Source organism: Trachemys scripta, chromosome 1 (assembly GCF_013100865.1).
Source record: "Trachemys scripta elegans isolate TJP31775 chromosome 1, CAS_Tse_1.0, whole genome shotgun sequence".
NCBI classification, from domain to species: Eukaryota; Metazoa; Chordata; order Testudines; family Emydidae; genus Trachemys; species Trachemys scripta.
In genome coordinates this window covers 306,687,586-306,705,403 of record NC_048298.1, presented here as the reverse complement: position 1 = coordinate 306,705,403, position 17,818 = coordinate 306,687,586, and the positions used below count along the sequence as shown (strand labels likewise).

General features: G+C 40.0%; 1 protein-coding gene across 1 annotated transcript in view; it reads right to left on the bottom strand.

Annotated features, from left to right (window-relative positions):
* The window catches only part of XPO4 (exportin 4), a 153,786-nt gene that overhangs the window by 27,483 nt on the left and 108,485 nt on the right, over nt 1-17,818 (bottom strand). The window contains exons 11-17 of the mRNA XM_034758775.1: nt 17,480-17,622; nt 17,187-17,332; nt 15,547-15,724; nt 13,118-13,277; nt 6,614-6,783; nt 2,678-2,852; nt 262-555 (exon numbers count right to left, since the gene is read on the bottom strand). Coding sequence (XP_034614666.1) covers nt 262-555; nt 2,678-2,852; nt 6,614-6,783; nt 13,118-13,277; nt 15,547-15,724; nt 17,187-17,332; nt 17,480-17,622 — 1,266 coding nt within the window. The remainder of the gene's footprint in view (nt 1-261; nt 556-2,677; nt 2,853-6,613; nt 6,784-13,117; nt 13,278-15,546; nt 15,725-17,186; nt 17,333-17,479; nt 17,623-17,818) is intronic.

Below are 17,818 nucleotides of genomic sequence, written 5' to 3'. Positions count from 1 at the left end.
TAAAAAATAAGTTAGCAGATGCATGATTTTAAAAGATCAATGAACCTTTTGATGTCTACGGTTTAAATACGTTCACTCCTTTAACAGGCATACATTTAAGAGGGCTCAGCTCTACAATATTTCTTCCTATTCAGCATTTCAAATCATTGTGGTTTACTTGATTTAGAGACTAGGATCTTAGTTTGCATGTGCGTGCATGCACGCAAACACACACACACACACACACACACACACACTCTCTCTCTCTCTGGTCGCATTTACCTCTCCGAGATAGCATATTTGTTTATGTGCAACTTCAACAAAAACTTCTATTATGAGGTTAACAGTCTCTGGTGTGTTTTTGTACACCTCCATTAATCCAATGCAATTGGTAAGGAAGTCCATCAGAAAGTTAAAGAGTATTGCTACATTATCTATCTGGGTAGCCTCAGCAATGCCACAAAGTGCTTCTAGTGTGGCAGTGATTTCTTGTTTCACCTCCTCCTCTTGACAGATCTGTTGAAAGTTTTCTTGATTTATCACATTCAAGAATCGCTGCTGAAGTGGCTGAAGAACCTACAGAATCAAACATTAAACATCCATTTCTGATAAATGTATTCTTCCAGTTTAATACATGTAGTACTCAGGGCTGGCTCCAGGCACCAGCTGAGCAAGCTGGTGCTTGGGGTGGCAGATTGTTCGAGGCGGCATTCTGCCCAATCCTAGGGCGGCACAGCCGCTTTTTTTGGTTTGTTTGTTGGTTTTGTTCTTGTTCCACTCCCGGAGAACCAGAGCGCCCTGCAGGGCAGTCCTCTTCCTTCCCTCCCCGCCGAGCGGAACGGAGCCCTCGTGGCAGGAGGCGGTGCAGCGGGAGGGGCCGTGTGGCAGCGCCCTGGCCGGCCCCTTCTCTCTCTCTCCTGCCCGCTCTCTCCCCCTCTCCCATCCCAACCCCAGCCGGTCCCCCTGCACCCACGCTCCGGCCACGCCGCAGGTTTTTTTTTTTTGCTTGGGGCGGCCAAAAAGCCAGAGCCGGCCCTGGTAGTACTCACAGTTTCCTATCAATTCATTAAAAAGTCAAGCCTTTATGGCATACAACCCTTCCCACTCTCCCCACCTACAAAGCACTGGGATAATTCACCATTGTTATTCCAGTTTTACACTGGTGCAATTCCATTGATTTCAATGGAATTAAAACTGGCATAAAACTGGGGTAACACAGTGATTACTCAGGCCCATTAAGTGAATTTTAACTTAATCTTGCCATGCACCATCTCCATTAGGGATCTGTTTCAGCATTATCTCTTGCCAACTTATTTTCTGCCCACTTATGGTGTTTAAATTCCTCTCTACTGTGCCTTTTTCTGTCCTCTCTGGTATATGAATCTCCTCCAAATTTTGTATCATCTGAAAGTTTCTTTTCTATTCTAGCTAATTAATAAAACTGTTAAATAAGATCAGTCTTAATAATTATCTGTGTGGTACCACACAACATACTGCCATCTGTCATTATTATTTTAAAAAACTATTTATTTAGGAAGTTAACAAGTTTACAAATCCTTGCCATGTAAACACCAGAGTCAGTACAATAATCATTACAACACTGACCTTTTGTTTAGAGAAACATTTTTTAGTCTTCCAACCTATGTTCAATCTGCATGATACTGTTGATAGCTAAGCTAATTTGATCTAATTTTTCAGAGTTTAGTTTTTCCAGACAGTCATACGCTTTACAAAACCCCAATATATAACCAGTTCCTCTATCATGTTCCCTTTCAGTTATTAATTTTGTAATTTATCAAACAAGCAATCAAGTTTTTCACAAGATTTATTCTTTATAAACCTATGGTGCTTATTGCTCATGTTTCAGTTACCTCTAGGGCCAAGATGCTTCATTATTTTCTCTCCATATTCATTTTATTATTTTACAGTAGAACCTCAGAGTTATGAACACTAGCGTTACGAACTGACCAGTCAACCACACACCTCATTTGGAAACAAAAGTACAAAACCAGGCAGCAGCACCACCACACACACACACACACACACACACACACACATACACAGACAGTACAGTACTGTGTTAAACGTAAACTACTAAAAAAAATAAATAAAGGGAAAGCCGCATTTTTCTTCTGCATAGTAAAGTTTCAAAGCTGTATTAAGTCAAATACTCAGTTGTAAACTTTTGAAAGAACCATAATGTTTTGTTCAGAGTTACGAACATTTCCGAGTTATGAACAACCTCCATTCCCGAGGTGTTCGTAACTCTGAGGTTCTACTGTATTGTTGCACTTTGTTAAGCCTGACAAAATACATGGAATCTTACAAGGATCATATAAATTAAAAGGTTACCAGGGAAAGAAGTGAGACTTCCAAGACTTCAGTTTTAAGGAACGCTCTTCTTTCCTTTTTTGATAATCAGTCATTTTAATCTGACCATTTCAGAACTTTTTAAAAACACATTTATGAAATACGATTATAAAATGACCATCAATGTAATATTAATTGGTCATGTTTAAGTAACTGGTATCTTACATACCCTGTAATTGGTGTCTTATAAATGTCTAGGTAAAATAAGAATCACAATGAAATTTTAATATTAAAAAAGCCTTTAAAGACGTTCCGTGTGCAACAGTAGTGTTGAATTCAGTTTCATTGCTTGCTGAAATGAAGGTGACAGAAATTTAAAATTTCTTACCTCTGTCCAGTATTGCTGTTTTGTATCTGTGTCCATATGAGCAAAACCTCCTAAAACTAGAGCTTTCATTAGTGTTCTCTGCACAGAACTGGACAAAAAGTGAAGAGGTGGGCTTCGCCTCGCAAACTGCTTAGCTAAATTCCACCAATTCTCACACTGAATTACTAAATTTGCCCTAAAAAATAAAATAAAAATAAAAGTAAAAAAATAGCTTACTCATAGAAAATCCTTTAGAAACACATACAATCTGACTGCTTCTACCAAGTATTTTTACTAGAAATTTTGTTAAAGTTTTAAAGTATTCATTTAAACTAGGATTTATACCTAGTCTCTATTCTTTGTGACATTCATCTTATTTATGCCTCATTTCTAGATTTCTGTAAAATTTAATTTATAAATCATTTAATTTATGAGTGAAAAAAATGGGAAAGTTCTTTGTAGAGTCGCATAATACCCTTTATTTGACATCTTGCATGTATTGAGCTCAAGCGGTTTATTTTGAGTTTTGTTATTATAACTCTGAGCCTAGAGACTCAAGTTTTAGAGAATTTACAGGAGATTCAGATTAAGCAAAAGAAAATCTGTTTTATCACAGAGTTCTGTTTAACCAAAAGAACACAAACCAGCAAAGTCTTTAGCCACTGTTCCTTCTTGCAGCTTGTCAATCTGTACACATCAAAACAACAACAAACAGGGCATCTCTTGTGTATCTCCAGAGCTCCTCAGCTCGTTTCTGGGCAACAAATTTCTGTCCCTTCTGGTCACAAGAGTAGGCCAGTCCCTTTAAGGGTCTAAACCCAACTAGACTCCGTCACACAGAGATTGCCTTTGCTCAAGGAGGCATTTCTAGCGGGACCAGATTAAGACAAACCAGGGCCCTTGCCACCCCCTCACATGGGGCCCCTCCTGCACTGTGGCGCTCTCTCTGATTTGGCCAGCAGTGGCATGGGCCACCAACATAAAAGCAAAGAGTGAATTTTGCTAGGCTGGTTGCCCTGCTCCTCTTTGCATAAATTTGGGCCTTTCTCATTTCTGGGTCACCACTACCTGCCTTCAGGTGAGCTGGGCCCTCTCCAAAACCAGGGAGGGGTCGGTCTGCATCCACCTCAGAACAGGACTCACTGTTACCACCTCAGCCAACTTATGATGGGGTAGAAGCAGAGAGGCCCCTCTGTGTAGGTAACTATGTTCTATCAATATTTGGCCCCTGTGTAGGGAACAAATGCCTGCCTAAGCTCATGTTTCAAACCTATCAATTCCTTTGCCTCTGTCATTTCATCTATCCCTTCATTTATTCATTCCTTCCCCTTCCTCAATGCATTACAGATCCCATATTCACTATATTCTCCTTTCCACGCCATCACTCATCCACCCTTTGCTTTTATCTCCTCTCTCACCTCACACATTTGTTAAGCTTGCATTCTCATGGTCTTTGTTCAACGAACAAAAAAATGAGGGCGGGGAGGAGTGAGAAGGAAAGGGGGAGCTGTAGGATCTCCCAACTCCCCAACAGGCTGCGAGCAGCAAAACATGGGCTCTCTTTCTTCCCAGTCTACCCAGAGTGCTCCAAACCCAGTGACTGACCCTCCCTTTCTTTGTAGGAAGCACCTCTCACAGATTCCTCTGGTCTCAGAGAACAGCAGGGAAAACCCTTCCTTTCCTTTGACTAGTGGCAGGGCCCCCTCTCCTCTAGAGCAGCACAGTGGCCATCCCAGAGCTGCAACAGCACAGGACTGGTCCCATCTGGTGGTGGGAGTGGGGCCAGAAAACCTCCTTTCCTTGTGAGTGGCTGTCTGCACATACAGTGAGGCAATGCGTTAGTTACACTCTAGTAATGTTTTCAAGATTTTCTTTACAAACCGGGGAGGCTATAAACTTTCGTTTATTTATTTATTTGTTTGTTTTTGGTGAATCAAAGTGGAGATTCTGACCGCATCATGTGATTCCAAGAGCTAGGGCCCCAACATGGCTCTGTAGTGCCTATGTCATAATCCAATGGTTCTCAACTGTCAATACCGCGATTCCATTTTACACAGGGAAAAAAAAAACAAAAAACATGTAGTCAAAGAAATGGAGGGTGGTTGTAATCCCCTTAAAATTCCCTCTAGGCTCAGAACACATGCTTTAATCCTGGATTCCAGACCTGACTCCCAGACAGGACTCAATCCCCTGCCAACCTTAACTAAAAAGCCCACACCATTATCAAGCTTCCTCTGAGGGAGCGCCACTGTGGTTTGGGAGCAGAAATGAGAGAGGCAGGGTTATGGGAACCCTGTAGAGAGCACTGAACAGTGTCAGCTCCCAGATAACACTAAGGAGTTCAGAACTGACTTTGGCACTTGAATGCTTTTCCTACGTTGAGAAAGGATGGTCTCATGGTTAAGGCAGATAAATGCTGCTGTAAAAGAACTGGATTCTACTCCTTCCTTTGCCAGAGCTCCTATGTAATACTGGTCAAGTCACTTCAACCAAGCCTTTTACAATCACTCACTCATTGTGTGTTTCTCATGCCTGACTTTGAAACCCTGGTGTCTGATTTGCAGAAGTGCTGAGCACTCACAACTGTAACTGAAGTCAATGGGAGCTCTGCTTTGAGTGTAATTATGAAGTGCTGTGTAATGCTGAGTATTCTAAAAAATCAAGGCTGAGGAACCTCAAATTTAGCACCCAAAGTTTAGTATATACTTTTAACCTTACTCTCCCTGTGCCTCAGTTCCCCATCTATAAAATGGGAATAATACCCCTTAATTTTAGAGAGGTATTGTGAAAATAAATTCACTAATATTTGTGAAGCACTTCACATACTATAATGATGAGCACCACAGAAAAGCCAATGAGGAAGTTAATAATTCTGTCTTCAGAGCAGAGTTTGAACAGTGTGTAGTAATAAGCCATAGGGCCACACACCGAACATCAAGCAGAAAACAAAATACTGAATAGTTGTTTGTTAAGTGAGCACTGTTCATTTTGTGCACTGAATGAGGCAAGGATTCTGTGTGAAAAAAATCACGTAATTAAATAATGCACCATAATGCATATGCACAAAGGGGGTGGATTACAGTTGCACATGCAACTTTAATTCTGGCATTTTTAAATGTGCGTGCTTGACTTAGCAACCGTAATAATGTTCTTTCAACACAGTACATATGTATTACACACAAAAAACTATTTTGTGTCAGTCTACAAAAGGATAAAACTTTCAAGAATTTGCTGCTTTACAGCTTCTAGCTCCAAGCAAATCTTTGAAATTTATCACTTTCTCCAAATTCTACATGCTTTTAGATGTTTAAAATTACACCATTTTAACATTCTTTTATAACATAACTATGTTGGCATTTGATTTTTCAACCCTAAACAGTTAATTCTTCAAAAGTAAATAGCAATGTAGAAATCCTCATTATAGGATTGGGAGGGTGGGGGGAAAGGCAGAGTTAATTCTTCCTAACCACTTGGTGGTTGAGAGGCATAGGGGAAGGAGAGCACATTTCAGTACAATATAAACTTGAAGGGTTCACTTAACTGGGCTGACAAGCACTGACGGGCTGATTCTCCTCTCCATTATACAAGTTTTATGTTTGGTGACACTCCACTGGAGTTACAGAAGCATAAAACTGGTGTAAGAGTGAAGAATCAGGTCTTGAGTCTATGTAGTCCAGAACATGGTTATTATTTCATAAAAGGAGAAAAACAGCTAGTTATATAGTTTGTGTGCAAGTATGTACATATTTTTAATAAAATACCTTATATTTTATGTTAGGGTTTGAACAATTTTGAATGCTTTAATTCTCAACAGAAAGTGCTCTTAGCTGTGGAAAACATTTAGAACAGTACAAATACTCTAATAGGTAATATACACTGTATTCGCTTTATTTTTGGCCCAATATAATTTTAAAAGATGCAAAAGAAAAATTTGACTTGCATAAGCCTTCACTTTACCTCTCTCTCCTTTCCACTAATGTTACTAGCAACTGTACAGTGTCATTTGCAAGATCCTGCTCAGAACTCCATACTGCCAGGTTACTGATTACTTTTTCTAAGAGGTAACCCACAATCCACTGGGAACCCTCTGTGTCTGCACCAAATGCTGTATTAAATGGTAGACTTATCTATAAGAAAAAGAAAACAATTAAATGAGTGCATTTTATAAAAAGTCAAAATAGTAACTCATTTTCAGACTTTCACAGTCCTTGCTTACTTAACATACAAAAGTTATGTTGACAAAAAGGAAAAAGTATAAGAAAAAATAGGTAGGAAACCAAACTTACCTCTCACTCTATGCCAAAAAACTGGAAACAATATCAATTTTGTTATAAAACCTTATTTTAAGCATCCTTCCATCTAACCTTCAACACCACCTTTTAAAAGAAAGATTTCCCATGTATGCAGTGTTGTTATAGCTGTGTGGGTCCCATGAATTAGAGACAAAGTTGGGACCACCTTCTGTTGGTGAGAGACAAGCTTTTGAGCTCACTCTTCTTACCTGAAGAAGAACTCTGTATAAGCTCAAAAGCTTGTCTCTCTCACCAATAGAAGTTGGTCCAATAAAAAATATTATCTCACCTACCTTGTGTCTAACATTTCCCATGCACAGTTTAAGGTGGCCATGAAGGAATTCCTGCAGTTTTTCAGAACTGAAGATTCTAATACTGAGGGCTGGCTTACTCTATCTCTTAGGTCGATGTAACTTATGTTGCTCAGGGGTGTAAAAAAGACACACCCCTGAATGACGTAAGTTACGTCAAGCCAAGCGCTATCCATATTGGCGCTGTGTTGGCAGGAGACGCTCTCCCGCCGACGTAGCTTCCATCTCTCTCGCAGAGGTGGAGTAATTATGCCAATGGGAGAGCACTCTTCTGTCAGCATAGCATGTCTTCACCAGACATGCTACAGCAATGCAGCTGCAATTGCTCCCTGAATTTGTTCCATTTGCTTCTTTTTATCGGGGTGGGGTGGGGGGGGGGAAGGAGCGCAGAGAAGAGGATTCAAGTATATAAAAGGTTGTTACAAGGAGGAGGGAGAAAAATTGTTCTCCTTCACCTCTGAGGATAGGACAAGAAGCAATGGGCTTAAATTGCAGCAAGGGCAGTTTAGGTTGGACATTAGGAAAAACTTCCTGTCAGGGTGGTTAAGCACTGGGTCTGGAATAAATTGCCCACGGAGGTTGTGGAATCTCCATGGTTGTAGATTTTTAAGAGTAGGTTAGACAAACACCTGTCAGGGATAGTCTAGAATAGATAATACTTAATTCTGCTATGAGTGCAGGGGACTAGACTATATGACTTCTTGAGGTCCCTTCCAGTCCTACGATTCTGATTCCATGTTCAAGTTCTGGTGCAATAATGTCTGACACCCTTGAAATTTCAAGTATTCAAATTTCCTGTTCTCTGCAAGAATTAAGTTTCTGAAAATTGAATCTCAGGAATTTGATAATTTTGCAAGGGGGGCTCTGGACCCCTCGGTCTTGTGAGCATGTTCAATTTCAAATTCCCATCTATTTTCACGTTTCAGCACTAGTTTTCAGTAAAAGAATTTTCTCATCACCTTCAGAGACCAATATTATTACACACAAATTAAGATGGATACAATTTTTTTTTAAAAGAAGAAAATCAGTATTTGTAATTTAAATTAAATATAGATTTATTCAAATTAAATTTGAATTTGACACCCTATGTTAAGGGCTAAGCTTGTACACAAAAATAACATTAAGCAATATATATTTGCTGCCAAGGCTTAAAGAAAGTGAAACCACTGAACTGATGGAAGTTACTGGCTAAGCACCTGGAATCAGAGTCTGATGAAGTGCTAAACCAGCTCTTCTGTGGATACAGAGAGAATACTTTCTTCATTTCAGTTTATTCAACTAGTTCAGTCCAATGACTAGTTCAGAAAGTTAAGAAAGTGACTGAAAAAACAGGAAAGCTTGTTTTCTTCTTCTAACCTATGAATAAAAACTAGGTGTGATAGGATGAGGTTTACGATTACTAAAATCTCAAAGGATGTGGTGACCAGAAGCAGTCAATTCAATTAACTAAACTACAGATAATATTTCCTTTGTTTAATAAATCAGTTTTAAATGCAAAACATGTTCTGATAACTTTTCTTATGTACTTAGCACATTTAAGGTTATTTTTTTTAATTTTAAAAAATTAAAATGCTGTTTTTGTTCTTAATCCAAGTACAGCTTGACAGAAATCACAAGAAACAAATTAACCATCTAGTCAAAAAGAAATACATCATTCACCATTCTTATAATAAAAAACAATGTAAAAATTAAGATTCTGAATAAATGTAAGTTAAGCTATACAATTGCTTAAATAAATGTGTATAGATATATTATATCCTCCTGGTTCACAATTTTTTTTTTTTTTTTTTTTTTTTTAGTAAAGGCTATATTTAGTTGCAAATCAACATGTTCTAATGGTTCCCAACCAATAAGAAGAGGAGGTTACTTACCTATAACTACAGGTTCTCCCAGATGCGTGGTCCCTATCTGTATTCCAATCATGGGTGCGCATGCGTGCCAGGTTCTGGAGCTAGAAGGTTTTCGTAGCAGTGTCCATTGATCCGCATGTGCATCGTGTCTCCTTGTTCTCCCAGCAACGCCTCTTCAATAACCCTCTTACCACTGAGTATGCCAGCCCACAGCAAAGGGGATGGAGAGCAGGTATTGGAATAGGGACCACATATCTCAAAGAACGTCCAGTGATGGTCCCTATATGTATTCCAATTGTGGGTGAGTAGCAAGTAGTAATCAGCATGGAGACGGAAATGCAGTCTATAGAACAGCATGTTCGCAGCCGCTCCTTCAGCGATGGCCTAGCGCAATGGTCCCGAAACTTTTCAGGGTCACGCCCCTCCTTACTCCTGTACATGCCTTCCACCATGGGAGGCGGGGCTGGGAGTGGGGCTATGGGACGCAGAAAAGGGTAAGGGAGCCAAGACTGGGGCTGGGAGCAGAGCCCTGGACTGAGGCTGGGGATGGGATGGGATGCAGGACTGCAGCTGGGACTGGGGCAGAGCTGGGGCTGGAACAGGATGGGGTGGTGCTCCCTCCCGGCCCCCCATGGGGGCTGGCCCAAGCCCTGCTGTGAATGTTCTTTTGAGCCCCCTAGGGGGGAGAGCCCCACAGTTTGGGGACAACTGGCATAGCAGGAGGTACAAAAGTGAACGAATCGCCATGTCGCTGCTTGACAGATGTCCTGACAGGAAACGGCTGCTAGGTGTGCCAAAGTGGTAACCCGTGTTTGCATAGAGTGTGCTGTAATTGTATCCAGTGGCTATACGTTGGAGTGTATGTAGCACGTCTAGATGCACCCGGAGACCCATTTCAAGAGTCATGGGGAGGAGACAGCTTGGCCCTTGGACTGGTCTGCAATTGGTACAAACAGCTTCGGTGATGCCCGAAAGGCGCGGGTCCTCTGGAGATAAAAGGCTAAGGCATGGCGGATAGCGAGGGAGTGAAGGGTAGCGTCTGCATTGGAGCCGTATGGCTTGGGACAGAAGACAGGGAGGTGAATGAACTGATTGAAGTGGAACTCCAACGCCACCTTCGTGAGGAAGTTAGGGTGCAGTCGCATGGAGACTGTGTCCTTCTGAGGGCAGTTCTATTTTACTGGTTAAGTCATCTAACTTACGTCACTCAGGGGTGGGAAAAAAAAACCTGCCCCAAGCAACGCAAGTTTTGCGCTGTCCACACCAGCGCTATGTCAGCGGGAGATGCTCTCCCACTGATGCAGCTTACACTTCTCACTGAGGTGGAGTATTTATGCCAATGGGAGAGCACTCTCCTGTCAGCATAGCGCATCTTCACCAGATACACTGCAGCTGCGCCGATGCAGCACCGTAGTGTAGATATGCCCTGAAACAGAGTGTGTGTGTGTGTGTGTGTGGGGGGGGGGGGAAATCTCAGTCATCGTGGTTGCCAGTATGCTGACTCGTCAAGCGAAGGTAATGGTAACCAAGAAGATTACCTTCATAGAGAGATGAGAGAGGGAGCATGTTTCCAGCAGTCTGAAAGAGGGCTTTGTGAGAGCAGATAGGACTAGATTAAGATCCCATGGATCAAACGGATGGTGGTAGGATGGATAAATACTGAGGCGCCATCCACTGGAGGGAGGAAGGCACTAAGAGCTGCCAGATGGACTCGGAGAGAGTTGATGGTGAGGCTCAGCATCTTGATCTTGAGTAGGTAATTGAGGATGATGGGAATGGAAATCTCACCAAGATGGTGGTGATGGCAGTAACACCAAGTGGTGAAAAGAACAGGAGTACTTGTGGCACCTTAGAGACTAACAAATTTATTAGAGCATAAGCTTTGGTGGACTACAGCCCACTTCTTCGGATGCATACAGAGTGGAATAAATATTGAGGAGATATATATACACACACACACAGAGAGCATAAACAGGTGGGAGTTGTCTTACCAACTCTGAGAGGCCAATTAAGTAAGAGAAAAAAAAACTTTTGAAGTGATAATCAAGATAGCCCAGTACAGACAGTTTGATAAGAAGTGTGAGAATACTTACAAGGGGAGATAGATTCAATGTTTGTAATGGCTCAGCCATTCCCAGTCCTTATTCAATCCTTTGTTGATTGTGTCAAGTTTGCATATCAATTCCAGCTCAGCAGTCTCTCGTTGGAGTCCGTTTTTCTGTTGTAATATAGCCACCCGCAGGTCTGTCATTGAATGACCAGACAGGTTAAAGTGTTCTCCCACTGGTTTTTGAGTATTATGATTCCTGATGTCAGATTTGTGTCCATTAATTCTTTTGTGTAGAGACTGTCCGGTTTGGCCAATGTACATGGCAGAGGGGCATTGCTGGCACATGATGGCATATATCACATTAGTAGATGTGCAGGTGAACGAGCCCCTGATGGTATGGCTGATGTGATTAGGTCCTATGATGATGTCACTTGAATAGATATGTGGACAGAGTTGGCATCAGGCTTTGTTACAAGGATAGGTTCCTGGGTCAGTGGTTTTGTTCAGTGATGTGTGGTTGCTGTCCTCACTTATAGACAACCCCCCAACCTAAAGCAAATACTCACCAGCAACCACACATCACTGAACAAAACCACTGACCCAGGAACCTATCCTATATACAGGAAGAGTAAAGGCTATGTTAGTGTAAAGACGAAGATCGCAGAGGACCAGGGATTCCGACTCCAGCCAGGCGGCAGTAAGAGGGAACTGAAGAGGTGTCAACCAAAACAGCCTATCATAACTTGTGCTAGGAGCATGAGGAAGCGCACTGCGCATGTACAGGTCAATGGACATTGCTCCGAAAACCTTCCAGCTCCAGCACAAAGCACGTATGCACTTCATCAATCAGGGAAGAATCAGTCTTTCTTTACAAAAATAATTAAAAAATACAACTATTAAAGACTAAGAAGGAGCCTTCAGTATCCCAAATTACACTAAGGATGATCCTCTGAGTATTTTAATATCCCGGATTATTTCAGCAATAGAAACTATAAAAATGCAGTCACTATGTCCTCCTTAGTCAATGCAGGCCAGCGAGTCTTCTACTATTGATCTGTAGTTCAATTGTGTCGGCAGGCTCCAATCAGCATTAGAGCTCCATTGTGTTTGTCCTGTTCAAACAACATATAAGACTGTCCATGCCACAAGGACTGCCAATAAAATAATGGATGAGGTAATATCTTTTATTGAACCAACTTCTCCTGGTAAGAGAGACCTGAAAAAGAGCTCCGTGTAAGCTCGAAAGCTTGTCTTTCTCACCAACAAAAGTTGGTCCAATAAAAGATATTACCTCACTCACCTTGTCTTTCTAATATCCTGGAACCAACACAGCTACAACTACAATGCATTCTGAAATACTAACAACGTGGACATGGGCTTGGAACATAATGGAGTGGGGAGGGCGAAAAAATGATTAACAGGAACACAAGTTCACACAATTTGGACTCTTCTTAGGTTCTGGGGGTCCCTCCCCATCTCTGCTTTTTAAAAATATCCAACTTTAAAGAAGAAATATTAATTAATCTCTACCAGGCCACCTGCCTAGCCATTATCATTAGGCCATGTACCATGACTATTACAGTGGAGATTAATCTCAAGAAGAGATTTGAAGACGGTATTGGCTCAGATAGCTTATTTGGAGAAGATATTCCACCAAGTGACAGCACGGAGGATGTATATCTGCTATATCAAAGCCTACAAAATGGCATTTAAAAATCAAAAAAGGTATTTGTAAGTTATGAGTGTTGCTATTTCCGCTTAGCAAAATAATTAAATAGAACAAACTCATTTTTCAGGCTATGACTATATACATGAAATTCGAAAACAAACCACAGCTAATGTTATAAATGTCGGCAACTGGAGGTTTAAAAACTCTAACATCCACTTTCACAAAGTGGAGTTAGTGTTATATTCTCTACAGTCCATTAATGCAATCAAAATTGCAGTTAAAGTCTTACCTGATCATACAGTTTTTCATCCACTAGGAGATAGGTCTTTGCCCAACGCTTAAGAAACCATACAATATCTTTTCCCATTTGTGGACTCAGAAGGTGTGTTAGATCCGCCCTTATTGCTCGAGATTCTACTTCTGAAACTCTTAGAATAGCAGATAATAACCTGCAGATATGAAGTATAATTAAGATACTTGACTTTGGGTTTTGGTGGATTTTTATCTTTTGGGGTTTTAGCAGGGTCAATTACCCAAGCAGGGTGGCCTGGCCAAAGATTTCCATTCTTCTTGGAATGGGGTGGAAGAAGCAATACATCAGCAAGTATTTCCTCTCTCTACTGATGGAGTGTAAGCACCCTCAGGATATTCTCTCTTTACACATGTATGGTGGGATGGGACAGAGATGCTAGAATATCCTAGTCAAGTCCAAGAGAATGCATTTGAAATTGGACTCCGAAATCACTGCAGCTGGAAGAATTCTCTCCAGTGCTCTGACATCAGGGGAAATGGGAAATATTCCAATTGGAACACTGTCTAGAGGACTTAAAAAGCTTTTATTGAGACATTGGTATTTCCCCACTCTCTTGCATTATTACCTATAACTTTGGACAGTCTCAGGAGTGCCTTTTGGAGCATGTGCAAACTAAATCAAATACTGAAACTGTAAATTATCTCATTATTTGTGTTACTGTACAGTGTATATACTTCCTCGCCCTCAACCATATCCCTGATAGACCCTAGCGACTCTCTTAATTTAGAACAGATTTTATTCCCTACTCCACTGGACACACACAATTGGACAGTATTGCTTCTTTTTTTTGCCAGCTAGAGGGAGGGGTCATCAAAGAGCAACATAAAGGTACTCCTTTACCTTTCAAGGACAAAGTATAATGCTTCTACATCATTTCTAGACCTGTCAATCCAGGGACCAAATGAATGGGAATGAAAAGCCATCTCTAGCCTCCTAGAGTAGATTAAGGCTGGCATGAGACAGACATAGAAAAGTAATTTTAACCCTGGGTGAAGTAACTTCCACATCCATTAGTGTGCCACATGATCCCCTTAATTTGAACCCTCAAACTCTGAGACTCTGCTCTGAGCCATCATTTTTCTTTCTTCTTCCTTCTTTCTGCATTAATCCCATCAAATAGGGTCAGTGCTGAGTCCTCTCCCTCCAAAGTGCTTTGTTCAATGCCATATCCTCTATCACAACACATGTTAACATGTCTTCCTTTATGAAATTTCACTACTTCTTCTTGGGCCGGCCTCTGTCTTTTTTCCTTCAGTCTTGATCTGTTGGGATTCTCTTATCCTCATACCTATCAGGACTGTACTTTACATGACCAAACCATCGGAGTCTGCACTCCCTCATTTTTTTGTTTATGGGTCTTACTTTGAACATATCTTTAACATACACATTCCTCGTGTGGTCTTTCTTCTGACTCCACCCATCCATCTTAACATCTGCATTTCTGTACAACGGATCATTTGCTCATGTTTCTTCTTTGTTGTCCAACACTGAGCACCATACACACCACTCTTCTTCCCAAAAAGGATGGAAGTCCCTTCTGAACCCCTCACACTGGTCCTTAAAATAGGCCAGTAACTGAGTGTCTGAGCGACAGCATTCTTTCCCCACTGAAGGCCAACAGAGCTGCTTCTGGAGCAATCCCTGGGACCAACAGTTCATGACAGAAGCAGACAGACCCATTTAATACTTTGGAACGCTTGGCAAATGGTCATTTTGTTTATGCACACTGTAGAAGGCAGTATGCAATTCATCTATATAATCTTATCTAGAGATTTTAATTCAATGATGTTTCAAACATTTAGTCTCAGATGTTCAAAAAAGAAACACCATTTATTTTGATTCTTGATATTTACTGGCAAAAGACATTTGTTTCTACAAAGATGTTTCTCTGTCTCTACTGCAAATCAAATTCTGCATCTCTCTCCAGAAACTTGCTCCACCTTCCCCTGATGACTCCCTACTTACCTGTCTGCTTACTCTAGCTCTCTACTCTTGGGACTCTTCTGAGTCTCTCACATTTCGGAGTTAGAGGAGTAATCACTTTTATTTGTCTTGCCCCATCTTCAATACTTTCCAATCCTACTTTTTCCCATGCCACTAAGTCACCTTCAGCTTAAAATTTCATCTTAAGACTGTTACTTTAACCTACAATTGATTTAATCCTTCCTACTTTTTCTTTCCTACCTTTATAGCATTACCTTATTATCCCTGTACTATAACCAATCTGACAGAACATCTACTTAAAAGATCTCTTTTCCTTTCCCATATTCAACATTCATGCATTGTTTCCCTTTTTCCCACATGCATGAGACCATCAATATTCAAGTTTTATCTTCTATCTACCTATATAAATTTGTTTGAGATACTATGCATGGAAGTTGCTATAGACTGTGTTGTATTCTTACCTAATTACAGAATCAGTTCTGTTGTACCCTGGGATGGAAGAGGCCTTTTCTCCTGGAGATCCCAGGATCTGAAGTGTTGTATTGATGTCAACCTCAGTTGAATGCTTAATGGAATATTCCATTACTTCTGGAGGTATTAATGGAGTCTCTCCCTGAGTATCATTAGCTAAGAGGTAGCCTAAAGTTAAGAGAGAGAGAAAGTGACCACAAGTTTTTTGCCCTAGATTAAGTTTCTGCACTTTAGGACTTTGCTTTTTAAGTCTATTGGCTTTACAACAGATGTTAAATGGCACTGGAATCAATCCTGACTAACAATACTAAATATATCTCTTCATCAATTATGTATTTCAGTTCTGTGTGTATAGATGAGAGAAGAGATCCTAAAATTGTAACAGGAAGCTAAAGATGAAAAGTAATCCCTGAATAAACAAGATACAGAACACATGCTTGCTTCACCTGCAGATACCAGAACTGATGCCTCTGTAGAATAATACATTTTTACACGACATTTCTACTAGCTTTCTTTCTGCAGCCATGTGATAAAATGTCTTCATTTTACAGTTCTGACTCATCAATCTAAATTGAGATTGCTAACAATCAAGCCTCTTAGCAGCTTTCAAAAGAATGCCAAACAAACTTGCCACAAAAAAAGGTTTCCTTCTTTCCATAGCAAGTCTAGCTCAGGTAGAAGTATTTATTTAAAAGTACAATAGTCTGATGTCCAGGACAGGCAATATTCATTTCTGGTCTAGTAACAACTGTAATATCCGATGTATCATAACTCACCAGAACTAGAAATAAAACTTTATCCCATAGGAGATAATGGTATGGCTAGTAAACTGTATACCATATTTGCCTCAAGATCTGGTAATCACTAAGACATCAGACATTCAAAAATCATAAAGCCCTGTTTTATTAAACATCTTAAAAGATGTACATGTTTATTCCAATATTTCTGCCACTGTGGCATGGGCATAGTAACTAAAGCAATTTGGTTTTATGAATCAATATAAAAGATAGTACCAATAAAAAGTTTGAAACTTAAAAATGTTTCAAAAATAAATTGCCCTAAAATGTAGCAAAATTTGTATGGTGCTGTGTGGTTGCATCAATATTTTATTGACACTCTATTTGGGATGATCTGCATAACTCAGTCAGGTCACTCCTTAATAACATGGCCATCATAAATTCATGCAAGTAAGTTCTTTATGCCATTACATACGTCAGATATTCTCTATTTATGATCTTTCATTGTTAGCAAGCTACCTGAATATGGTGACTGACTATACTTAAGAACAAACAGGTCAAAGTGTATGACAAAATCAATACAAGCACAAAAAGTAACATGTCTTCTGTTAACATTTTTCTAAGCATCTTTATAAGAAACAAATTATTTCTATCAAAATTAACAAGGAAATAAGAAAAAGAATGACAAAGTAACCCAGTATTGTTGAAGGGCAAATGATACGTTTGCCTCTAGTTTGTGAATTGTCTATATGAAATGAAAGATAATGAGCACATACAAATCAATTACAAGGATGAGACATATGGGCTTATAGACACATTGCAGTTTTGGCTGAGGAGCTCCAGTTTCAGATGCAGTATACCAATATTTTATGTGTTTAATACTTTCCACTAACCTGTGACTAAAATAAGCCAATGAATATCCTCATACAGATCATCAAGCACTTTATTGTCAATTGACCCTGATCCTGGTGAGGCAAGTAATTGCTGCTGATGTCTTTGTAACTGACCATGGAGCCTTGTCACTCTGTCTTCTAATAAACTGAAGAAAAACAATGAGCAAATAACTTTATGTAGTCATTACATAAATTAAGATTATATTAAAGAATTAAATTCTGCTTAACATGAGATTCTTTTGTTTTAATCATCTGACTAAAGTACAGTACACTTTTATAATTATATCTTGTACCTTGTAAGAAGAGGTATACAGTGTTCTGCAGCAATTCTTCCTAGCATGCCTACACTGGCCAGCTGGTCAGAGAACTGGTCTCGATCATCTTCCTGCAGTTCGCTTATTTCTTCTTCCTCCCGAGAGGCTACACCATTGGCAGTCTGATGTGATTTTAAATAAGATAAAAGTCATCAATCAATGTATATTATACAAGATATCTACTGTGTTAAGAATATCACACTATGATTTTTTTTTTCTTTTTTGCAGTTTTCTACATGCTATTCAATTTTTTGGTGTTCCAGATGGAAAGTCAGAAATGTAAGTTTAAGTTTAATAAAATATACGGAGAAGAATTAA